The following is a 19,306-nucleotide window of genomic DNA, read 5'->3' as shown; positions in this document are numbered from 1 at the left end:
GAAAAGGTAAATTTGTAGAGACAACAATTCACATGGTTGTGTGATCTTCTCTAGTGTTGCAGGACAGGAGTGAAATGCACAAACGGTTGGATTTGGGGATTTGCAGTACAGGTGAGCAGAATGACAAGACAATGGAGGAACTGAGAGTGAAGCAAAGGACTGTAATATCTAGATTGAAGATGAAAGGGAATAAAAACATGACAACTTCTTTTTTTTTTGGCTGCGTTGGGTCTTCGTTGCTGTGTGTGGGCTTTCTCTTCACTCTCTGTGGCAAGCGGGGGCTACTCTTCGTTGCAGTGCACGAGCTTCTCATTGCGGTGGCTTCTCTTGTTGCAGAGCACTGGCTCTAGGCGTGTGCACTTTAGTAGTTGCAGCACGCGGGCTCAGTAGTTGTGGCGCACGGGCTTAGTTGCTCTGCGGCACGTGGGATCTTCCCAGACCAGGGATCGAACCTGTGTCCCCTTCACTGGTAGGCGGATTCTTTTTTTTTTTTTTAAAGTATTTTTTTAAATATTTTATTTATTTATTTATGGCTGTGCTGGGTCTTTGTTTCTGTGTGAGGGCTTTCTCCAGTTGCGGCAAGTGGGGCCACTCTTCATCGTGGTGCGCGGGCCTCTCACTATCGCGGCCTCTCTTGTTGCGGAGCACAGGCTTCAGACGCGCAGGCTCAGTAATTGTGGCTCACGGGCCCAGTCGCTCCGCGGCATGTGGGATCTTCCCAGACCAGGGCTCGAACCCGTGTCCCCTGCATTGGCAGGCAGATTCTCAACCACTGCGCCACCAGGGAAGTCCCCAAAACATGACAACTTCTGTTGATTCTAGTATGCCATGTCCATCAACCTTCTTTCCCTTTTTTTGGTGTATGAGAACCTGGCACAGTGTTAAGATCCAGAGTGTTCAAAAGAAGAAACTGCAGATCAGCCTACCTAATGTGGTAGGATCAGTACCATCTTTCTTGGGCCATTCACCACCAACAAAGACGTGACCATGGTGATATGAAACCTAAGGAGACTGAATGTAGTCAGTTGGTAAGGGCCGAGGGCTAGATTTCATTTTTCAGAACAATGAGATTAATAATTAATAGTGTAGGCTTGAGGCAGACCAACCAGAATTTTAATTTGGCCCTGCCACATACTTAGTATAATCACTGGGTAAATTACTTACTTCGGTTTCCTCATCTGTAAAGTGAGGACAATAAGAATATCTTATACAGCTGTTGTGAGGACTAAATGATGTCTTGGGCTATTGTTAGTATTATTATTGTAATAATACAATAGCAGAGAGGGTGATACTTTCCCAGGAATTTCTAATTTCTAACCTGGCATCTAGCTCAGAAGATTAAGGTATTCGATAACTTATATTATCCAAATTTAACTCAGTCAAAACCTTCTGATATTTTCCTATGGAATCTTACTCCAGTATGACTGTATCCCATAAGGAGACCTATGTGTTCCTATGCATCTTCTCTCTTGGTTGATCTCATCCAGACCAGTGGCTACAAATACCATCTATATGTGGATAACTCTCTAATTTATATCTCATTCTGACCTCTGCTATGATCTTCAGACTCATATGTCCAACTGCCTCCAAACTTATATTTAAATTTAGGTTTAAAATATTAATATATTTAAATATCAGTTTATTTTTATATTTAAAATAAAACTCGTTTGCACAGGCAACAACAACAAAAAAATAGATAAAACTGAACTACATAAGAACTTAAAACTTCTGTACATAAAAGGATCTGATCAACAGAGTAAAAAAAAGGCAACCCGTGGAATGGGATAAAATATTTGGAAACCATATATATTTATATTTTTTAATATCTTTATTGGAGTATAATTGCTTTACATTCTTGTGTTAGTTGCTGCTGTATAACAAAGTGTTATCAGCTATACATATACATATATCCCCATATCCCCTCCCTCTTGCATCTCCCTCTCACTCTCCCTATCCCACCCCTCTAGGTGGTCACAAAGCACCTGGCTGATCTCCCTGGGCTATGCGGCTGCTTCCCACTAGCTATCTGTTTTACATTTGGTAGTGTATATATGTCAATGCCACTCTCTCACTTCATCTCAGCTTACCCTGAGTCCTCAAGTCCACTCTCTACATCTGCGTCTTTATTCCTGTCCTGCCCCTAGGTTCGTCAGAACCTTTTTTTTTCAGATTCCATATATGTGTTAGCATATGGTATTTGTTTTTCTCTTTCTGACTTAATTCACTCTATGACAGACTCTAGGTCCATCCACCTCACTACAAAAACTCAATTTCGTTTCTTTTTATGGCTGAGTAATATTCCGTTGTATATATGTGCCATATCTTCTTTATCCATTCATCTGTCGATGAACACTTAGGTTGCTTCCATGTCCTGCCTATTGTAAATAGTGCTGCAATGAACATTGTGGTACATGACTCTTTTTTTTGTTTTTTTAATTAATTTATTTATTTTTAGTTTTGGCTGCCTTGGGTCTTCGTTGCTGCACATGGGCCTCTCTCTAGTTGCGGCGAGCGGGGGCTACTCTTCGCTGCAGTTTCCGGGCTTCTCATTGGGTGGCTTCTCTTATTGCACAGCACGGGCTCCAGGCGCACGGGCCTCAGCAGTTGCGGCACTCAGGCTCAGTAGTTGTGGCTCACGGGCTCTAGAGCGTAGGCTCAGTAGTTGTGGCACATGGGCCTAGTTCTTCCGCGGCATGTGGGATCCTCCCGGACCAGGGCCTGAACCCGTGTCCCCTGCACTGGCAGGCGGACTCCCAACCACTGCGCCACCAGGGAAGTCCCTCTTTTTGAATTATGGTTTTCTTGGGGTATATGCCCAGTAGTGGGATTTCTGGGTCATGTGGTAGTTGTATTTTTAGTTTTTTAAGGAACCTCCATACCGTTCTCCATAGTGGCTGTAACAATTTACATTCCCACCAACAGTGCAACAGGGTTCCTTTTTCTCCACACCCTCTCCAGCATTTATTGTTTGTAAATTTTTTGATGATGGCTATTCTGACCAGTGTAAGGTGATACCTCATTGTAGTTTTGATTTGCATTTCTCTAATGGTTAGTGATGTTGAGCATCTTTTCATATGTTTGTTGGCAATCTGTATATCTTCTTTGGAGAAATGTCTATTTAGGTCTTCTGCCCATTTTTGGATTGGGTTGTTTGTTTTTTTGATATTGAGCTGCATGAGCTGTTTGTATACTTTGGAGATTAACCCTTGGTCAGTAGCTTCGTTTGCAAATATTTTCTCCCATTCTGAGGGTTGTCTTTTCGTCTTGTTTAAGGGAAACCATATATCTTATAAGGGGTTAATATCCAGAACATAAAAAGAACTCCTACAACACAGCAACAAAAAAATGAAAAACCCAATTAAAATGGGCAAAGGACTTGAACAGACATTTCTTCAAAGAAAATATACAAATGACTGATAAGCACACGAAATAGTGCTCAACAGCACTAATCATCAGGGAAATACAAATCAAAATCACAATGAGATATCGCCTCACACCTTATTAGGATAGCTACTATAAAAAAAAGAGAAAATAACAAGTGTCAGGGAGGATGTGGAAAAATTGGGACCTTTGTGCACTGTTGGTGGAAATGTAAAATGGTGCAGTCCCTATGGAAAACAGCATGGCAGTTCCCCCCAAAATTAAAAATAGAATTACCATATAATTCAGAAATTCCATTTCTGTGTATATACTCAAAGACTTGAAAGCATGGACTTGAAGAGATATTTATACACCTATGTTCACATTATTCACAATAGCCAAAAGATGGAAGCAACCCAAGTGTCCATTGACAGATGAATGGAAAAACAAACTGGGAATATTACTCATACATACAGTGGAATATTATTCAGCCTTAAAAAGGAAGAAAATTCTTTCATATGCCACAGCACAGATGAACCTTGAGGACATTATGCTTACTGAAATAAGCAGTCACAAAAGGACAAATACTGTATGATTCCATTTATATGAGGTACATAGAATGGTCAAATTCATAGAGACAGAAAGTACAAGGGTGGTTGATAGGGGCTGGGGGGAGTGGGGAGTGGGCAGTTATTGTTTAATGAACACAGAGTTTCAGTTTTGCAAGATGAAAAGAGTTCTAGAAATGGATAATGGTGATGTTTGTAAAACAATGTGAATGTACTTAATGCCACTGAACCATACACTTAAAAAGAGTTAGGATGATAAATTTTATGTTATGTGTATTTTACCACGATAAAAAATAAAGCAAAAAAAAAAAATAAAGCAAATAAAAAAATAAAGCAAAAAAAAAAAAATAAAGCAAAACTCTTAATTTCCTAAACCCCCTATCCCACCCAATTTCCTCATTCCAAAAACTGGCACCAAGTTGCAAAAACTGGCACCAACTGGCACCAAAAATCCAGGAGTCATCCTTAATTTCTTCTCTCATGCCCATATCCAGTAATAAGTCATGTTACCTTTTGCTTGCAAAATGTATTCTGAATTCATCCATGTATCTCTTCCACAGATACCACTCTACTTCAGGCCATCCAATGCTCTTGCCTGGGATGCTGCAATAGCTTCCTAACCAGTTGACCTGTTTTCATGCTTGTCCTCTACAGTCAACTCTCTATATAGCAGGCAGAGTACTCTTTTTATGATAGAAATCACACCTTATCCTTTCTCTGCTTAAAAATACTCTGATGGTTTCTCATTGCACCAAGTATGAAATTCAAACTCCTTGCCACTGTCTACAAGGCACTAGATGATCTGGCCTCTTGCCAGCATCTCTGACCTTAAGTCCCACCACTACTCACTTTGATCACTATGTTCCAGTCACGCTGGTCTTCCCTCTGTTGCTCCAACACCCCAAGCGCATGCCCTCACTTCACAGTCTTTGCACTTGCTGCTCCTCTGCTTGGAACACTGTCTTCCCAATTCCTCACATGATAGTTTCCTTCTCACCCTTGTGTCTCAACTTAGATATCACCTTCTCAGAAAAATATTCACTCACCAATCAGTCTAAAGTAGCCACCCACTGACTGTCACTCTTTACACCATCATGCTCTTTTATCTCTACTTGTCACTTAACCACTATTTGAAATTCTTATTTATTTTCACAAGTTTATTGTCAGTAGCACCATCCCACAACTAAAATGTGAACTCCGTGAGAACAGAAATCTTGTTTCTTTTCTCAATTCCCAGAACAGGGTTGGGCACATAACAACCTATTCAAATATTTGCTGAATGAACGAAGAAGTAAATAACATTAATGAACCCATTTTCCTTCTATGTCACATACATACATAAAAGCCTTTGGGGAAAACTTGTATTTCTTACATTAACTGTCACCAATGTCTTTTCCATCTATTCTAGAATGTGATAACCAGCCTTTAAAATGGAAGCAGCCTATTTCACATCTCACTTTATGTAGGTATACCTGAAGGGAACAAGTTTACATTCCTACCTCCACTCAAGTTTGTGGCAATGAGTAATTATTTATATGTGATTTTAAAACTCGTATGTGTCTCTTGAAGCCAAATTGTGGGTTTTCACATTGGAAATTATACTCATTCAAAGGAAAAGTCTGGACATCTAAGTCCTTAAAAAATTGTTCAAAGTATTTGATTATATAATTTTCTAGTCTGCAGAATATTTCAAGGCCCATTCTCTTCATGATTAGTTACCTATCTGTCCAAGCCAAAACAGACTAGCATTAAAATGTAAAATCATAATTAACAGTACAAATGTGATTTCTCTGGCCCTTCTGTTTGTGCAACTCCAATCCCCTTCAAAGTCAAACCTCCAACCACAGGTGGGCTCATGAACAAAGACTTTTATCTTTTTTTTTTTTTTTTTTCTGAGATGTATCTGTAGTGGACCCCTGGAGAACAGCACAAAAGTGCTGCATACCCACTAACACCTGAAGTCCTGCTATGCCAAGCTCAGCTGCAGCTGCTCTACTGTAACCAAAATGCTGATATGCATAGGTAATGACATGCTACTTGGGATGTTGTCTGATGAGGTGGATAGATTCCTGTTCCTTCACTCTTGGGTCACACTCTGATGTTACGAGGCCAACGCAAACAATGTCTCATAGAGATCTTGGCAAAAATAGCTATTGCAGATTTTACTCAAGGTCCCCTTTCTATAAAATCCATACACGACCTGTGGGGTCAACAGCAGAGGCTGGACAGACCCTCTGAATCCTCCTCCATTCTGATGCAGAAGCTCTAATACTGGACTAAGCCTGGACCCTCTACTCTTTTTTTTCTCAAAGGAGTTCTTTCTTTGGAGTCTTCCTCTTCCTCTTCCTCAGGCAAGTAAGTACTGACTACTTCATCCCACACAACCTACAGACACATCCAAAGGTGCTTCTTTAGAGTCAGTAATCAAAATAAAACTATTAATTATGGCTAATATTTATTTCACACCTAATGTGTCCTAGGCACTGAGCTAAGCACTATCATCTGGGAATCTGAGGCTTGGAAAGCTTTAAAAACTTGCCAAGGGATTTCCCTGGTGGTCCAGTGGTAAAGAATCCGCCTTACAATGCAGGGGACGCGGGTTCAATCCCTGGTTAGGGAACTAAGATCCCACATGCCATGGGGCCACTAAGCCCACGCACCACAACTACTGAACTCGCGCGCCTCAACGAGAGAGCCCACATGCCGCAAATTACAGAGCCCACGCGCTCTGGAGCCCGCGTGCCACAACTACAGAGCCCACGCACCCTGGAGCCCGTGTGCCACAACTAGAGAGAGAAAACCCACACGCCACAACTAGAGAGAAGGCTGTGCGCTGCAAGGAAGAGCACGCGCACCGCAACGAAAGATCCCACATGCCTCAATGAAGATCCCGCGTGCCGCAACTAAGACCCGACACAGCCAAAAAATATATTAAATAAATAAGTAAATAAATAAATAAATAAAAACTTGCCAAGCTAGGACTTGAAGGAGTCAGCAATTGACTACTGATCTTTATACAGAGGTTATGCTACACTATGCTGTCTCATACACTATGCTGTCTCGTGTCAGGGAAATAAATTAAAAATTCTGTTGAATAGAAGGTAAAACAAATCAAGGAGTTATAGATGTTTATTCTTCTGTATTTTAATTCAACAAATTGTTCAATACTCTGTGCATTATATATTGCTGCATAACAAAGTACCCCAAAATTTAGCAGCTTAAGACAATGAACATTTATCTCTCACAATTGATAAAGTTCAGGAATCTGGGAGCTACCTTGCTGGGTAGTTCTGGCTCATGGTTTCTCATGAGTTTGCAGTCAAGCTATTGGCTAGGGCTGCAGTCACCTAAAGACTCAACTAATGCTGAAGTTGTTGCTCACAAGCTCACTCACATCAGGTCAAAGTGCCTCAGTTCCTCCTTGGCTGTTGGCAGGAGTCTTCATTCTTTGCCATCACCTGGGACACTCAAAGGGCTGCTTACAACATGGCAGGCAAATTGCTTCTCCCAAAGAAAGAGATAGAGAGAGAGAGAGGGAGGGAAAACATCTAAGAGGGAAGTCACTTTAAAATGTAATCACTGAAGTGAAGAAACATCACTTGTGCTATATGCTGTTGGTCACACAGACCAATCCTGGTACGAAGTGGGAGGAGCCTACACAAGGATATGAATACTGTCAACCAAAAAAAAAAAAAAATGCAGGAGGCTGTAAATAAGAAGAGTTTACTTGGGGTCTTAAGAATTGCAATTTGGGGAATTCCCTGGCGGTCCAGTGGTTAAGACTTCACCTTCCAATGCAGGGGGTGCAGGTTCAACCCCTGGTCGGGGAGCTAAGATCCCACATCCAAAAAACCAAAACAGAAAACAGAAGCAATATTGTAACAAATTCAATAAAGACTTTTTAAAAATGGTCCACATAAAAAACTATATTTAAAAAATAAAAATAAATTTAAAAAAAAAAGAATTGCAGTTCAGGAGACACAGATTAGGGTAACCCTGAAGGAGTGTTCCATGGAAGAGAAAGAGTCAGGGGCTTATACAGACAAAAAGCCACGGAGGTTGTTAAAAGTTGCCTGGCAAGAATTATAATTGACTCTGATGCAAGTCAGAAAATAATTGTCCTTAAGGAATCATGAGTTGTTTTCGGGTAGGAGTCTAATAAGTAGATAGACTACCACAAGTTAATTTAGGGTAAGGGTCACAGTAATTAGCTTGAGTTTCTGGTAGGTGTTCTGGATGACTGCATCAGGTCAAAACGTCAGATTCCATCCAAACTGAGATGTCCATAAATCACACTTCTTTAATGGCCTCTGCCTCCATTTTATAAAGCTCTCTTCGCAATACTGACTCCATTTTGATTTTTGTTACATAATACCAGGACTCAAGGATCATTGGGTGCTAGCTTGGAGACCAACTACCACATCTGCTAACATTTTAATTCCTTTAATCTAGGGTTCTAACTCTGAATCTGCTATCTACCATATAAATCAGTCTTATTTTCTCTTATTTATAAAATAGGAACATCCCAATTCAGAATTTTGAGGGTTAAAGGGCCTCAGGTAACTGATTCTCTCAGATTCTGAGTTCAATCTCTCTTTTAAAAGATGCAATTCAGGGCTTTCCTGGTGGCGCAGTGGTTAAGAATCCACCTGCCAATGCAGGGGACACGGGTTCGATCCCTGGTCCGGGAAGATCCCACATGCCGCGGAGCAACTAAGCCCATGTGCCACAACTACTGAGCCTGCACTCTAGAGCCTGCGAGCCACAACTACTGAGCCCAAGTGCTGCAACTACTGAAGCCTGCGTGCCGAGAGCCCATGCTCCACAACAAGAGAAGCCACCGCAATGAGAAGCCTGCGCACCGCAAGTAAGAGTAGCCCCCACTCGCCACAACTAGAGAAAGCCCACACGCAGCAACGAAGACCCAACACAGCCGAAAATAAATAAATAAATAATTTTAAAAAAATAAATAAATAAAAGATGCAATTCAAATAATAATGACATTCAGAGAGTAATCCCTGCCCCACCAAGAATTGGAAGGCCCTGAGTTGCTCCTGGCTTTGTGCATGTGGACAAGCCATTTATAAGAAATGGTTTGTTTTCTTTTCAGGATCTGCAGCTTCTTTGGTAGCCTGGTGAATTGTTTCCAAACCCTTTCAGGACTGTTTTCTGATGCCCAACTGATATTTCTTAAAATAAGACTTTTTCACCTTGTTTGGTCTGGACACAGGTCAGCATTTTTCTCATAGAAGCTTTCGTTTATTTTGAAATATTAAAACAATTTTGAGAGTTGATACAAGAAAAAAAGTTTATGTTCAAGAAGCTCGGTTTTCCTTTTCTGTTAGTTCTAGTAAAGGACTGTTACTTGAGATAAGATGTTAGAAAGGATTAAGTACATTTAATCCTAGCCAGGCGTCGTCTTCAGGAGGCAGGAATATTGGATAGTAAGTATAAGGGAAATGACTAAGACCTGTGTTAAGAATTTTAGCCTAATTTTGAAAAAACATCTACTATGGGACTTCCCGGGTGGCGCAGTGGTTAAGAATCCGCCTGCCAATGCAGGAGACACGGGTTCGAACCCTGGTCCAGGAAGATCCCACATGCCGCGGAGCAACTAAGCCTGTGCGTCACAACTACTGTAGCCCGCGTGCCTAGAGCCCAGGCTCCACAACAAGAGAAGCCACTGCAATGAGAAGCCCGCGCACAGCAACAAAGACTAGCCCCCGCTCGCCGCAACTAGAGAAAGCCCGCGGGCAGCAATGAAGACCCAACACAGCCAAAAATAAAAGTAAAATAAAATAAATAAATTTATAAAAAAAGAAATCTACTGTGCTTTATGGAAATGTTTACTTCTTTGTGTAAAACATGCTGGCAAGGTTAGCTTCCCCCTCTCTATTTTTATTTTCAGTGTAGAATACAATCACTATTAAATAGTTTATCCAACAGATTACATTTAAAAGTGTACACTTAGTTCTCTTTCGATCACTAAGCCACTATTATTATAAAAAGGAAAATGCTCCAATGTTAAATTTAGCAATCCTAGTTCTTAAAGGCCTTAGAACAGTGTTGTGCAGTAAGATAGCCCACAAGCTACATGTGGCTACTGAGCTCTTAAAGTGTGGCTAACCCAAAGAGAAATGTGTTATAAAATGCACACTGGATTCTTAAGATTTAGTATGAAAATTTTAAAAATATAAGATCTTATTTATATAAGAATGTAAAATATTTCAATAAATTCTATATTGATTACATTATGAAATAATGTTATGGATATATTGGATTAAATATATTATTAAAATTAATTTCACCCATTTCTTTTGACTTTATTATGTAAGGTTGCCCTGCACAATACATCTGAATTTCATATGTCCCTGCGCATATTTTATTAGTATAAAATTATTTGTTGTTTGGGAGTTCTGGGTGGCCTGATGGTTAGGATTCCCGGCTTTCACTGGCGTGGGCGGGGTTCAATCCCTGGTGGGAGAACTGAGACCCCCGGAAGCCACGTGGCGAGGCCAAAAAAAAAAAAAAATTCGTTGTTTATCAGAAATTCAAATTTTAAATGGGTGTCCTATACTTTTATCTGCTAAATCTGGTAACTTTATTAATATGACTACTAGAAAATTTTAAATTACAAATGTAGCTACTTATTCTGTTGGACAGCGAAGCTTTAGAATCACCTAGTTGCTTTTTTGAATTACCCTTCAACTCTTAACTCTGTGCAGAAATAACTAACCTGAGGGGAACATTTAATCCTAGGCTGGGATCGTCAATAATCTCGAAGTTAAAATTTTACATTTGTTTGAAGTTAAAGGACAACAAAAGGGCTTGTTACAGACCAAAATATGAAAAGGGCATTTGGATTAGAATGAAGTCCTTGCTCCCAGGCTCTCCATTGGGGTAGTTAACGGTTCCGGTTTCAAGATAATCCTGGTCACTCTTACAAAAATGGGCGGTGTCAAGGGCAGTAAACTAGCAACGAGACCTTGGGCCAGTCACAGTGCCCCTTTTGGCCTCGGTAAGGGGGGGCGGGGGGAGCGGTGCAGTATTTTTTTTTTTAATTTATTTATTTATATTTATTTTTGGCTGTGTTGGGTCTTCGTTTACTGTGCGAGGGCTTTCTCCAGTTGCGGCGAGCGGGGGCCACTCTTCATCGCGGTGCGCGGGCCTCTCTCTGTCGCGGCCTCTCTTGTTGCGGAGCACAGGCTCCAGAGGCGCAGGCTCAGTAGTTGTGGCTCACGGGCTTAGTTGCTCCGCGGCATGTGGGATCTTCCCAGACCAGGGCTCGAACCCGTGTCCCCTGCATTGGCGGGCAGATTCTTAACCACTGCGCCACCAGGGAAGCCCAGGTGCAGTATTTTTAATACCTGAGCCTAGCTTCCGGCTCGCCCGGGCTCCGCGCTGGGCCAGCGAGCTTGGCCTCCGACGCCGCCGAGGTCACGAGTCTCCCGGCCTTCCTCAGCCCAGCCAGGGCTCCTTCGGATGTAAACTCAAGGACGGACCCACCGAGGTCCGCCAAGGCCAACTCCACCCGGGAGCAGAGACCGGGCCCCAGCCCCAGGTGCCAGCGGCGGCCCGGGCCCGCCCACCGCCGTCACGCGCGGCCCAGCTCCGCCCCCGTCCGCGCCGCACCACCAGCGGCCTGGGCGGGCTGGGAGGCTCAGGCCCAGAGCCCACCCCGGCCTTGCGCACTATGTAAGGCTGGTCGCTTCGGCGGGGCTGCAGCGGCGGCGGCGGGAGCTTGCGAGCCCGTTCAGTCGGCAGGCCATTCCCTGGTCCGACTCTCACTCGGTCGCGCAGTGGGGACCCGCCGCGCACGCGCACGCCGCCGCGTCCTCCGAGCCCTGGCCGCGCGCCGCGCGGGCAACTGAGGGCGGCATGCGGGACTACGACGAGGTGACCGCCTTCCTGGGCGAGTGGGGCCCTTTCCAGCGCCTCATCTTCTTCCTGCTCAGCGCTAGCATCATCCCCAACGGCTTCAACGGCCTGTCGTCCGTGTTTCTGACGGCGACCCCGGAGCACCACTGTCGGGTGCCGGACACAGCGAACCTGAGCAGCGTGTGGCGCAACCACAGCCTCCCGCTGCAGCTGCAGGACGGCCGCGAGGTGCCTCACAGCTGCCGCCGCTACCGGCTCACGACGATCGTCAACTTCTCGGCGCTCGGGCTGGAGCCGGGGCGCGACGTGGACCTGGAGCAGCTGGAGCAAGAGGGCTGCCTGGATGGCTGGGAGTTCAACCAGGACATCTACCTGTCCACCATCGTGACCGAGGTGGGTACCAGATCCGCGTCCGGGGCCTGGGACCGGAGAGTAGGCAGGACCTTAACAGTCTTTAAGGTCGTGCACTCCACCCGCCAAGGTGCGCGCTGGATGCTGTCACTCCCTCTCCACGACTCACTCACTACACACTGGCGATGGTCATCGTCCAGCGAGGTGGCTCCGGAGAACTTTTCGTGGTGACTTCCAGAGAGATCATGGACATCGCAGCACGGGTGTCAGGCTGGCTGCCCATCCTGTTAGCTATCTTGGAGAGGAAGCCAGGAAGGCCCTGGCGACTCCTTGTAGATACTCTAAGATCCTGAGTAGTCGTAGACTTTAGATGGGGGTGGGAGTGCTGAGGACCAGAGCTAGAGCTTGGGCCAAGGAGCTGTCACCATTTTTCCTCCAGCCTTTTGTCATCTATTCAGAGAGAGGGGAAATGCCCCTCTACTTTCTCAAACTTTTTAAGTTAAAGGAAGCATGGCTATAAAACTGTCTCTTGCTCCTTTTTCCAGTTACTCCTTCCCCACCCACCTTCACCCCCAAATGACTGTCTGGTCGTTCCCCATAAAGAATTGCTTACCTTTTGCTCAGGGTTAGTTATTAGCCTTTTAGGATTCATGCATCTGAAGATCCATTCAGGGTGACTTGTTGACCTGGAATGTTTTCGGGTATTCTAAGGAAATGTCATTAGCCAGATTTAGTTAAAGCATACAACCTTAATTCATAGGAAGCAGGGAGAAAACCTTTCTCATGCCCCAGCCCCTTGGAGTTTCCTTTTGGGTGGCCTTGTCTGTCCCCTGGTGACCTTGCAGTCATTAAAGCTGGATGTATGATGTGATGTTTACTGATCCATGTGGATGTGCTTTGCATCATACTCCGACACTGGCACTCTTAACTCCCTGTAGTCTCAGCAGAACTGAGCAAGCAGGACATTGAAAAGAGCACTCCCTGATAGGCTCCAGGGTGCCCAGGTTCACTGAGTGTCAGGATCAGGGGTTCAAGGATTAGGGAAGGCTTCTTGGAGGAGGAGTCTTCTCAGTGAGTCTGGGGTATATAGCTCAGCAGATGCAAAGTCTGGAACAGCAAGAAACAACCTGGCAGGAGGGCAGAGTTCACAGAGAAGAGGCTGAAGGGAAGGGTGCACAGGTCCTGGTATGGCATCAAACCCCGCTTGAGCCTCAAAGGGGCTTACAAGGGTTCTGGAGACCCTGTGTGTGTTGCTTCTGGGGGTTGTCACCCTTCAAGGGAGTCTTGAGTGCTGCCCCAACAGACGTGTGTGTGTGTGTGTTTTTTGTATGTTTGGACATTTGATGTCCCCAGCATCTGTGCCTCCTTACTCCACTTGTATGTAGTAGGAGTAAGAGAAGAGCCCCACTGGAATCTCTGAGCAAGTGACATCATTCCAGTGTCCTCAGGCATTGTTACTTGAGAAAAGAGGTACTGAATGGAGGTAGCTGACTGTGATTTGTGGCTGAAGAGTGCATGGAGTATTAAAACTTCCAGTCATCACAAATCCTTGGTCCTAGCCTCGCAAGTGAGTCTGTCACCCTCCTGGAAGCCAGTGAGCATTGTGAAAGTAGAGTCTGTCCCTCAGACTGCAGGCAGAGAACACGGAGGGGAAGCCACACTCCATGACTCAGAAGTCCCTGCAAATTCTGCTTCTGGGTGCCTGTGGAAGGAAAAGGCAGTGAAGTCAGAAGTAGCTCATGCCATTTCTTAGGATTTTTCCCTAACCACTGTGGTCCCCAACTTACTCTAGTCATTTGCTCTTTCTTTGCTGCCCCCATCTTGCCTTCAGCTGAGAGTGGTGATGGCACTGATGAGCTCCCAAAGGCCGACTGTTCCAGAAGGGTCCTTGAGCTATGTTGCTGCCAATGTCAGCCTTTCCTTTTATATATTTAGCCTATTTCTTTAGCTGTCTTAACAGTTTTGTAAGAGCTATGTGCCCTTTCACCTACTTTCAGGTTGTCAGTCTTTGCAGGGAGGCAAGATTAATACATTACTTAGCCCTTTGTTTGAGGATGTTGGAATGCCAGACTTTAAGTTCAAGGCCGCTTGTTCTCTTCTGGTGAACAGTCACTGTTGGAAGCTGTTGCATTAACATTCTGAGAGCTCCATTTTTCTAAGGCCCATTTTCTTTCAACCTGGACCTGGCCTGCTGACCGTTGCAGCTAGTCCTGTGCCTGCTAAATGTCTCCAAGACTGTCCTCTGCCCCAAATCATAGAGGTGTTTGTAAGTACACTGGTATTGAATTCCTATTCATGTTTTTCAGCAGAAAATGAAAACCTCAGGTCTCCTGTTTGATTTTTTTTCTTTGTTGGGGTTAACGTGTGCACATGTAGTACTAAACTTTGTGGTAGACTTACATCTCTGTATCTCCTGCAAGTCCTAACATTGATGCTGGATACAGATTGGGTACTCAGGAAAATTTTTATTGAATGGATTAATGAATAATTTTGAAATCTTCTCTAAAGTGTGAGAACTGAAGAAGAAAAGGACAAGTTTAACTTATAGAAGGGAAACTTAGGGGTGGTTGAAAGGCATTGAATGGAGTATTTTAAAGTAAATGTAATCCCCCACTCCACAAACTGGGGCTTGCCCCTGCGTGGATCTGCAACAAGGCGTTGGGACTGGCAGAAAGAAGGGGACACTATTTATGAGGTGAGAAAGGTGGTTCTCCCATGTTTCAGGAATAGTTTGGTGGTCCATGTGCTTCTAGGCTAGCCCCTTCTCTAGCCCTTCAGTCACCCCTGGAGTGCTGGGGGATCAGCTACCCCGCTGTGCAGTGCTGCTCCAATACCTGAGTGTTTCTTGGCCCAGGACTGCCTCCTTCTCGGGGAACCTGGGTGATTTCTCAGGCTGCCTGGGTCTGAGACACCTGCTTTTTGGTGTCTCCATAGCACAGCCTATGGCTGGAAAGCTTTCTTTAGAAACTTCTAACTCTTCTGGCACCCATGAGGTGGGGTCTCTTCAGCCAAAACCCAGCAGTCCTCTGCGTCCCCTTGCTCCTGGCCAATCTCTGCTTCCCAGAAGCCCCCCGCCCTGGCCCTTCGCAACACTCTTACTCACTCCCTGTTGTCCTGGAGAACCTCTTTTTCTGGACCAGCTTTTCCATCAGCCTTATGCGCGTGTAGTCTTGGAAAATAGGAGAGCCCCCACTGTTATCTCCACATCCACCTGAAGAAAAAGCCACATCGACCTGGGAGGCAGGCCCCGGGCTGACTCTGGGGTGGGGAGACCAAAAAGACCTGGACTGCTATGCCTTTGCTGACTTCCCTCACTCTAGGAAAGCGCAGACCCTTTTCCCTGCCTTTGCAGCTCATGGCAAGCCACTTGCTGGGTCCCTGAAGGGCCCTGTGCGTGTGCAGTCACAACAGACCCATCTGGCCATGGGTGGTCAGATTGATAGTCTCTCTAGCTAACTGAGAACCGACATCCTGGGTCAAAGTTCTGACAGTTGTCACAGAGAAGGTGTGATGGAGAAAGGAAAATAATCTTCTAGAGAATGAAGCTCAGGGTTCATCTGGGCTTTGGGCAGCCAAGGCCAAGGACTAAACCCAAGGGATAATATGGTTCGGAAGGTTAACTGTCCTTTTATTCATCTATTCACTCACTCACCTAGGTACCAAACAGCTACTGAGCCTCTTCTCTGCAGGGCACTGCCAGGCTTTGTAGAGGATATGGTAGCAAATTCTTTTTCTTCTTCTTCTCCTTGCCCTGACAGCCTTGGGGCAAGGATTCACCGTTAATTGCAGCAGGAGGCAGGATGAAATGTGTGTGGAATACATGGCATTCAGTAACAGGTAGTGCTTACCAGTGTGTTTGACCGTTGATGCGGTCAGCCTAGGTACATCTCTGGGAAGAGCTTCTGCCCTGTGGGCACAGGCCCTATCTCTTTTTTCTTCCAGCCAACTCACAGGTAAGGACATATAGTCCCAGGGAACTACATCATCTCTCTACTTCCCATAACTGAGAAGTAGCACCAATTACATACTGCGTACAAGAGACACAATTTCTCTTTCTTCTTAAAAATTTTAACAGCTTTGTTGAGGTATAAATGACATAAAACAAACTGTACATAACTAAAGTATATCGTTGGAAAAGCTCTGAGATATAGATATAGATATAGATATACACACATACACATATATATCCATGAAGACAACACCACTAGAAAGGCACATTTCTGACCAGGAAGGGTGGCAAGTCTAGGCTTCTTGCAAGGGTTACTCCCAGATGTTTTCAGTTTGCGCCTGCTTTCATAGCTAACCCAGCTGAGGGGTAAGGATACTAGACTCATGACCTAAATCTTAAACCTACACATTTAGTTCTAAGGTTGATACCTGTTATCATCAGCCAGTACAGCCCATCCTTCGTACCAAGTGGCAGCATCAGTGAGCTGGTCTGTAGCTGCATTAGTCGCAGCTGCCAAGCTAGGAGCTCAGTATAGAAATACTACATTCCTCTATAAACACAACAAGCCCGGGGTACATAGCCTGGACTCTATGGGCTTCTCATCACCACCCCGCCTGCTTAAGGAGGAGTCAGGCCAAGTCCAAGAGCCCACTGCAGTCCATCTGGTGGTTGACAGGTAAGTGGATGGGTTCGCTGGGTGGGACCTAGCCTGTGCCTGACCTTCTGTTCATATTTTGAGACCTATTACCTTTCCTGACCCTACTCACAGGCCCCTTGTGGCCAGGAGGAAAGAAGTGTTAACCCATGCTTGCTTTTGGAGGGCCCAAAGCCAGGCTGTGAGAATTGCTGAGAAATGTCAGTAGTGGATAGAGAGCCCAGTTACCTCAAGTTGCTTGCCCAGAGTAGGGACAGGCTGGACCAAGTGGTGGCGGTGAGGCTGCAGGAGCCAGAGAGATGCTCTGGGGACCTATTCCAAGATGAGCACTACAGTCACCTTGTCTCCTGCAGAGCATAGTCTGACCTGGTTCCAGGTAGCACCCGGCCTTGCCAGTCCAGAAGTCCCTAGAAGCCTATATTGGGAGACCTGACATGGGGAGGGGGTGGGGTTCCACCCCAGAATTTGTTGCAGGAGCCCCTGTGGGTTTCTAGTCTAGCTCAGCCATATCAGTCCCCAACCCTCACGAGAGACCTATTGAGAAGCAGCTACTGACTCTATTCATTTTTTTTATCTCGTCGCTACAAAAGTAGCGCATGCTAGGTGGGAATAGATCACATCATATTCAAGAGCAGCAATGGGCATAGTCTGGTCCTGAAGCTCTGCCTAACACCCCCAGAGGCTAGCACCCCATCACCAAGTCCCTCAGCTCTGACTCCCCTGCTACTCCCATCCTGACTTCAGCAGCCCTGTCTGGATGGGGGCTGCCCTAGGAGCACTCACCCTCCTAGAAGGGAGATGGTATCTGGGTGCTGGCACGGCTGAGGCTGCAGAAGTGGGAAGGCTGCCATAGCCTGAGTGATTGGGCCTTGGTGCTCCTTGCTTGTCTTCTGCTAGTCTGGGCTTCTTCTAGATTTAGGAGTTGGTAACCCCCAACTCTTCCCTGGAGTGGGGATCACCACCCCATTCTCAGTCCATCCAACGTGCATGCTTGTTCCAGAGTGGAGAGCCAGCTATGCGGCTCTTATCATCAGCTGCAGGGGTTCTTTGTGTCCACCCTAAGGGCTGCCCTCCGACCCCCTCTGAGGTGCCTGGAGGCACTGTGCACACACTGCCCAGCAGGGCCGAAAAGCAGACTTGCTTTTCCCTCTGACCCTGGCCTAGAAGAGATGCTTTATTCTTGGAAGCCGCACACATCCTGGGAGCCAGCAGGCTCCATGGGGGGCAGGCCTGCAGCCTGGCACCAGGCAAGCAAGGGTCTAAATTCCCTAGAAGGTAGCCTTCTTGGTTACTACTGAGCACCATCTCTCTGTTCTGGGAAACATTTTTCTGGGAACCACCAAGCTTCCTATTTTGGTTTTTCTTCCTTCTTTTGGCCCTTGTTAGGCTGGAGCAACCTAATGTCTGAGTGTTCACGTGCTTCCCCATGCCCACAGACTTCTTTCCGTGCTAACTAGAGATGGAACTCTACACTGGGTACTGGGAACCTCAAGCACTGTAGCCTGTTCCCCCCCGCCATTCACTGTTTCACAAATGGGGAAATTAAGGCACAATGAGGGGAAAAATCTTGTCTGAGGTTGGGTAACTAGTTAACAGTAGAGTAGAAGCTAAAACCCAGCTTCTTGACTCCCAGCTCAGAGCTCTTGGCTGTAATTGGGCCTAGTGTTGGCACAGCATCAGGGATCCCAGCTCTAAATGTCAGCAGAAGGACCCAGGGGTCACTGGCCCGGAGTTGGGGCCTGAGCAGAGCTGAAGGAACAGATCCAAATGGTGCATACCAGGCCCTCTGGCCTCAGTCCCTCACTGGAAGCCTTGACCCTTACAGCTACAGAGCCCTGCCCCAGAACCACTGCTATGCCACCCCTGCCAATGACCTGACCCCACTGAAAAGGTGCCCTGCCCCACCCACAGCCCCAGTCTCAGCCCAGATCCTTAGAAGCGACTGTGAAAGGCCTCGCCTCCTCCTGGGTTGGCACATGGGCAGAGTACTTGCTCCCAGCCTGTCTCCCCATCTCAAATTGGTAGCAAAACAATGAGGCTAAGAGCTGTGAAAAACAGGATGGTCAGTCTCCCTGTGAGGGGAAACCTGCTCTTTGCCTTGCTGCCCGATGAGCCATCGCCTGCCTCAGTGAGCTCACACACCCTTGCGGTAATGTAAACAGAGCATGCAGGGATGCAGGGTGTTCTGATTTCATTTTCCAAGAAGCCTTACATTTAAAACATTTTTAAAAGGAAGTGAGTGATACATCCCTTTGCTCCTCTTTCAGTGGAACCTGGTGTGTGAGGACGACTGGAAGGCCCCGCTCACGGTCTCCTTGTTTTTCGGGGGTGTGCTGGTGGGCTCCTTCATTTCGGGGCAGCTCTCAGACAGGTAAGGTGGGTGTCTACTCCTGCAGCTGCAGGGCACCTCAGCACAGAGCAAGGTAGTGTTCTCTCAGCCCAGGGCTGTGTGTTTTAAAAAGGCGAAGGCACATCTATAGTATAGACTCCATACAAGTAAAGAGAGCCAGCATCCTCCTCTCACTAATGCTTGCTGAGCGAAAC

At 45.8% G+C, this 19,306-nt stretch overlaps 2 protein-coding genes across 5 annotated transcripts in view; both read left to right on the top strand.

Moving 5' to 3' along the window:
* SLC22A4 (solute carrier family 22 member 4) overlaps window positions 1-11,439 on the top strand; it is a 58,090-nt gene extending 46,651 nt beyond the window's left edge. Inside the window, exon 10 of one of the 2 annotated variants that reach the window (XM_082455355.1) lies at window positions 5,338-11,439. In XM_082455355.1, coding sequence (XP_082311481.1) covers window positions 5,338-5,344 — 7 coding nt within the window. In that variant the 3' untranslated portion in view covers window positions 5,345-11,439. Of the gene's footprint in view, window positions 1-54; window positions 4,278-5,337 lie in introns of those variants that run through there. The other variant, XM_082455354.1, reaches the window with a different exon arrangement.
* A 112-nt stretch (window positions 11,440-11,551) lies between these two features.
* The window catches only part of SLC22A5 (solute carrier family 22 member 5), a 31,049-nt gene continuing 23,294 nt past the window's right edge, over window positions 11,552-19,306 (top strand). Inside the window, exons 1-2 of one of the 3 annotated variants that reach the window (XM_082455359.1) lie at window positions 11,552-12,200; window positions 19,030-19,133. In XM_082455359.1, the coding sequence (XP_082311485.1) occupies window positions 11,808-12,200; window positions 19,030-19,133 (497 nt within the window). In that variant the 5' untranslated portion in view covers window positions 11,552-11,807. Of the gene's footprint in view, window positions 12,270-19,029; window positions 19,134-19,306 lie in introns of all 3 variants that reach the window. The other 2 variants (XM_082455362.1, XM_082455360.1) reach the window with 2 other exon arrangements.

This window comes from Balaenoptera physalus, assembly GCF_965194825.1.
Source record: "Balaenoptera physalus genome assembly, chromosome: 3".
NCBI classification, from domain to species: domain Eukaryota; kingdom Metazoa; phylum Chordata; class Mammalia; order Artiodactyla; family Balaenopteridae; genus Balaenoptera; species Balaenoptera physalus.
Note: the sequence above shows the minus strand (reverse complement) of the source record. Positions and strands in the feature narration are given on the sequence as shown.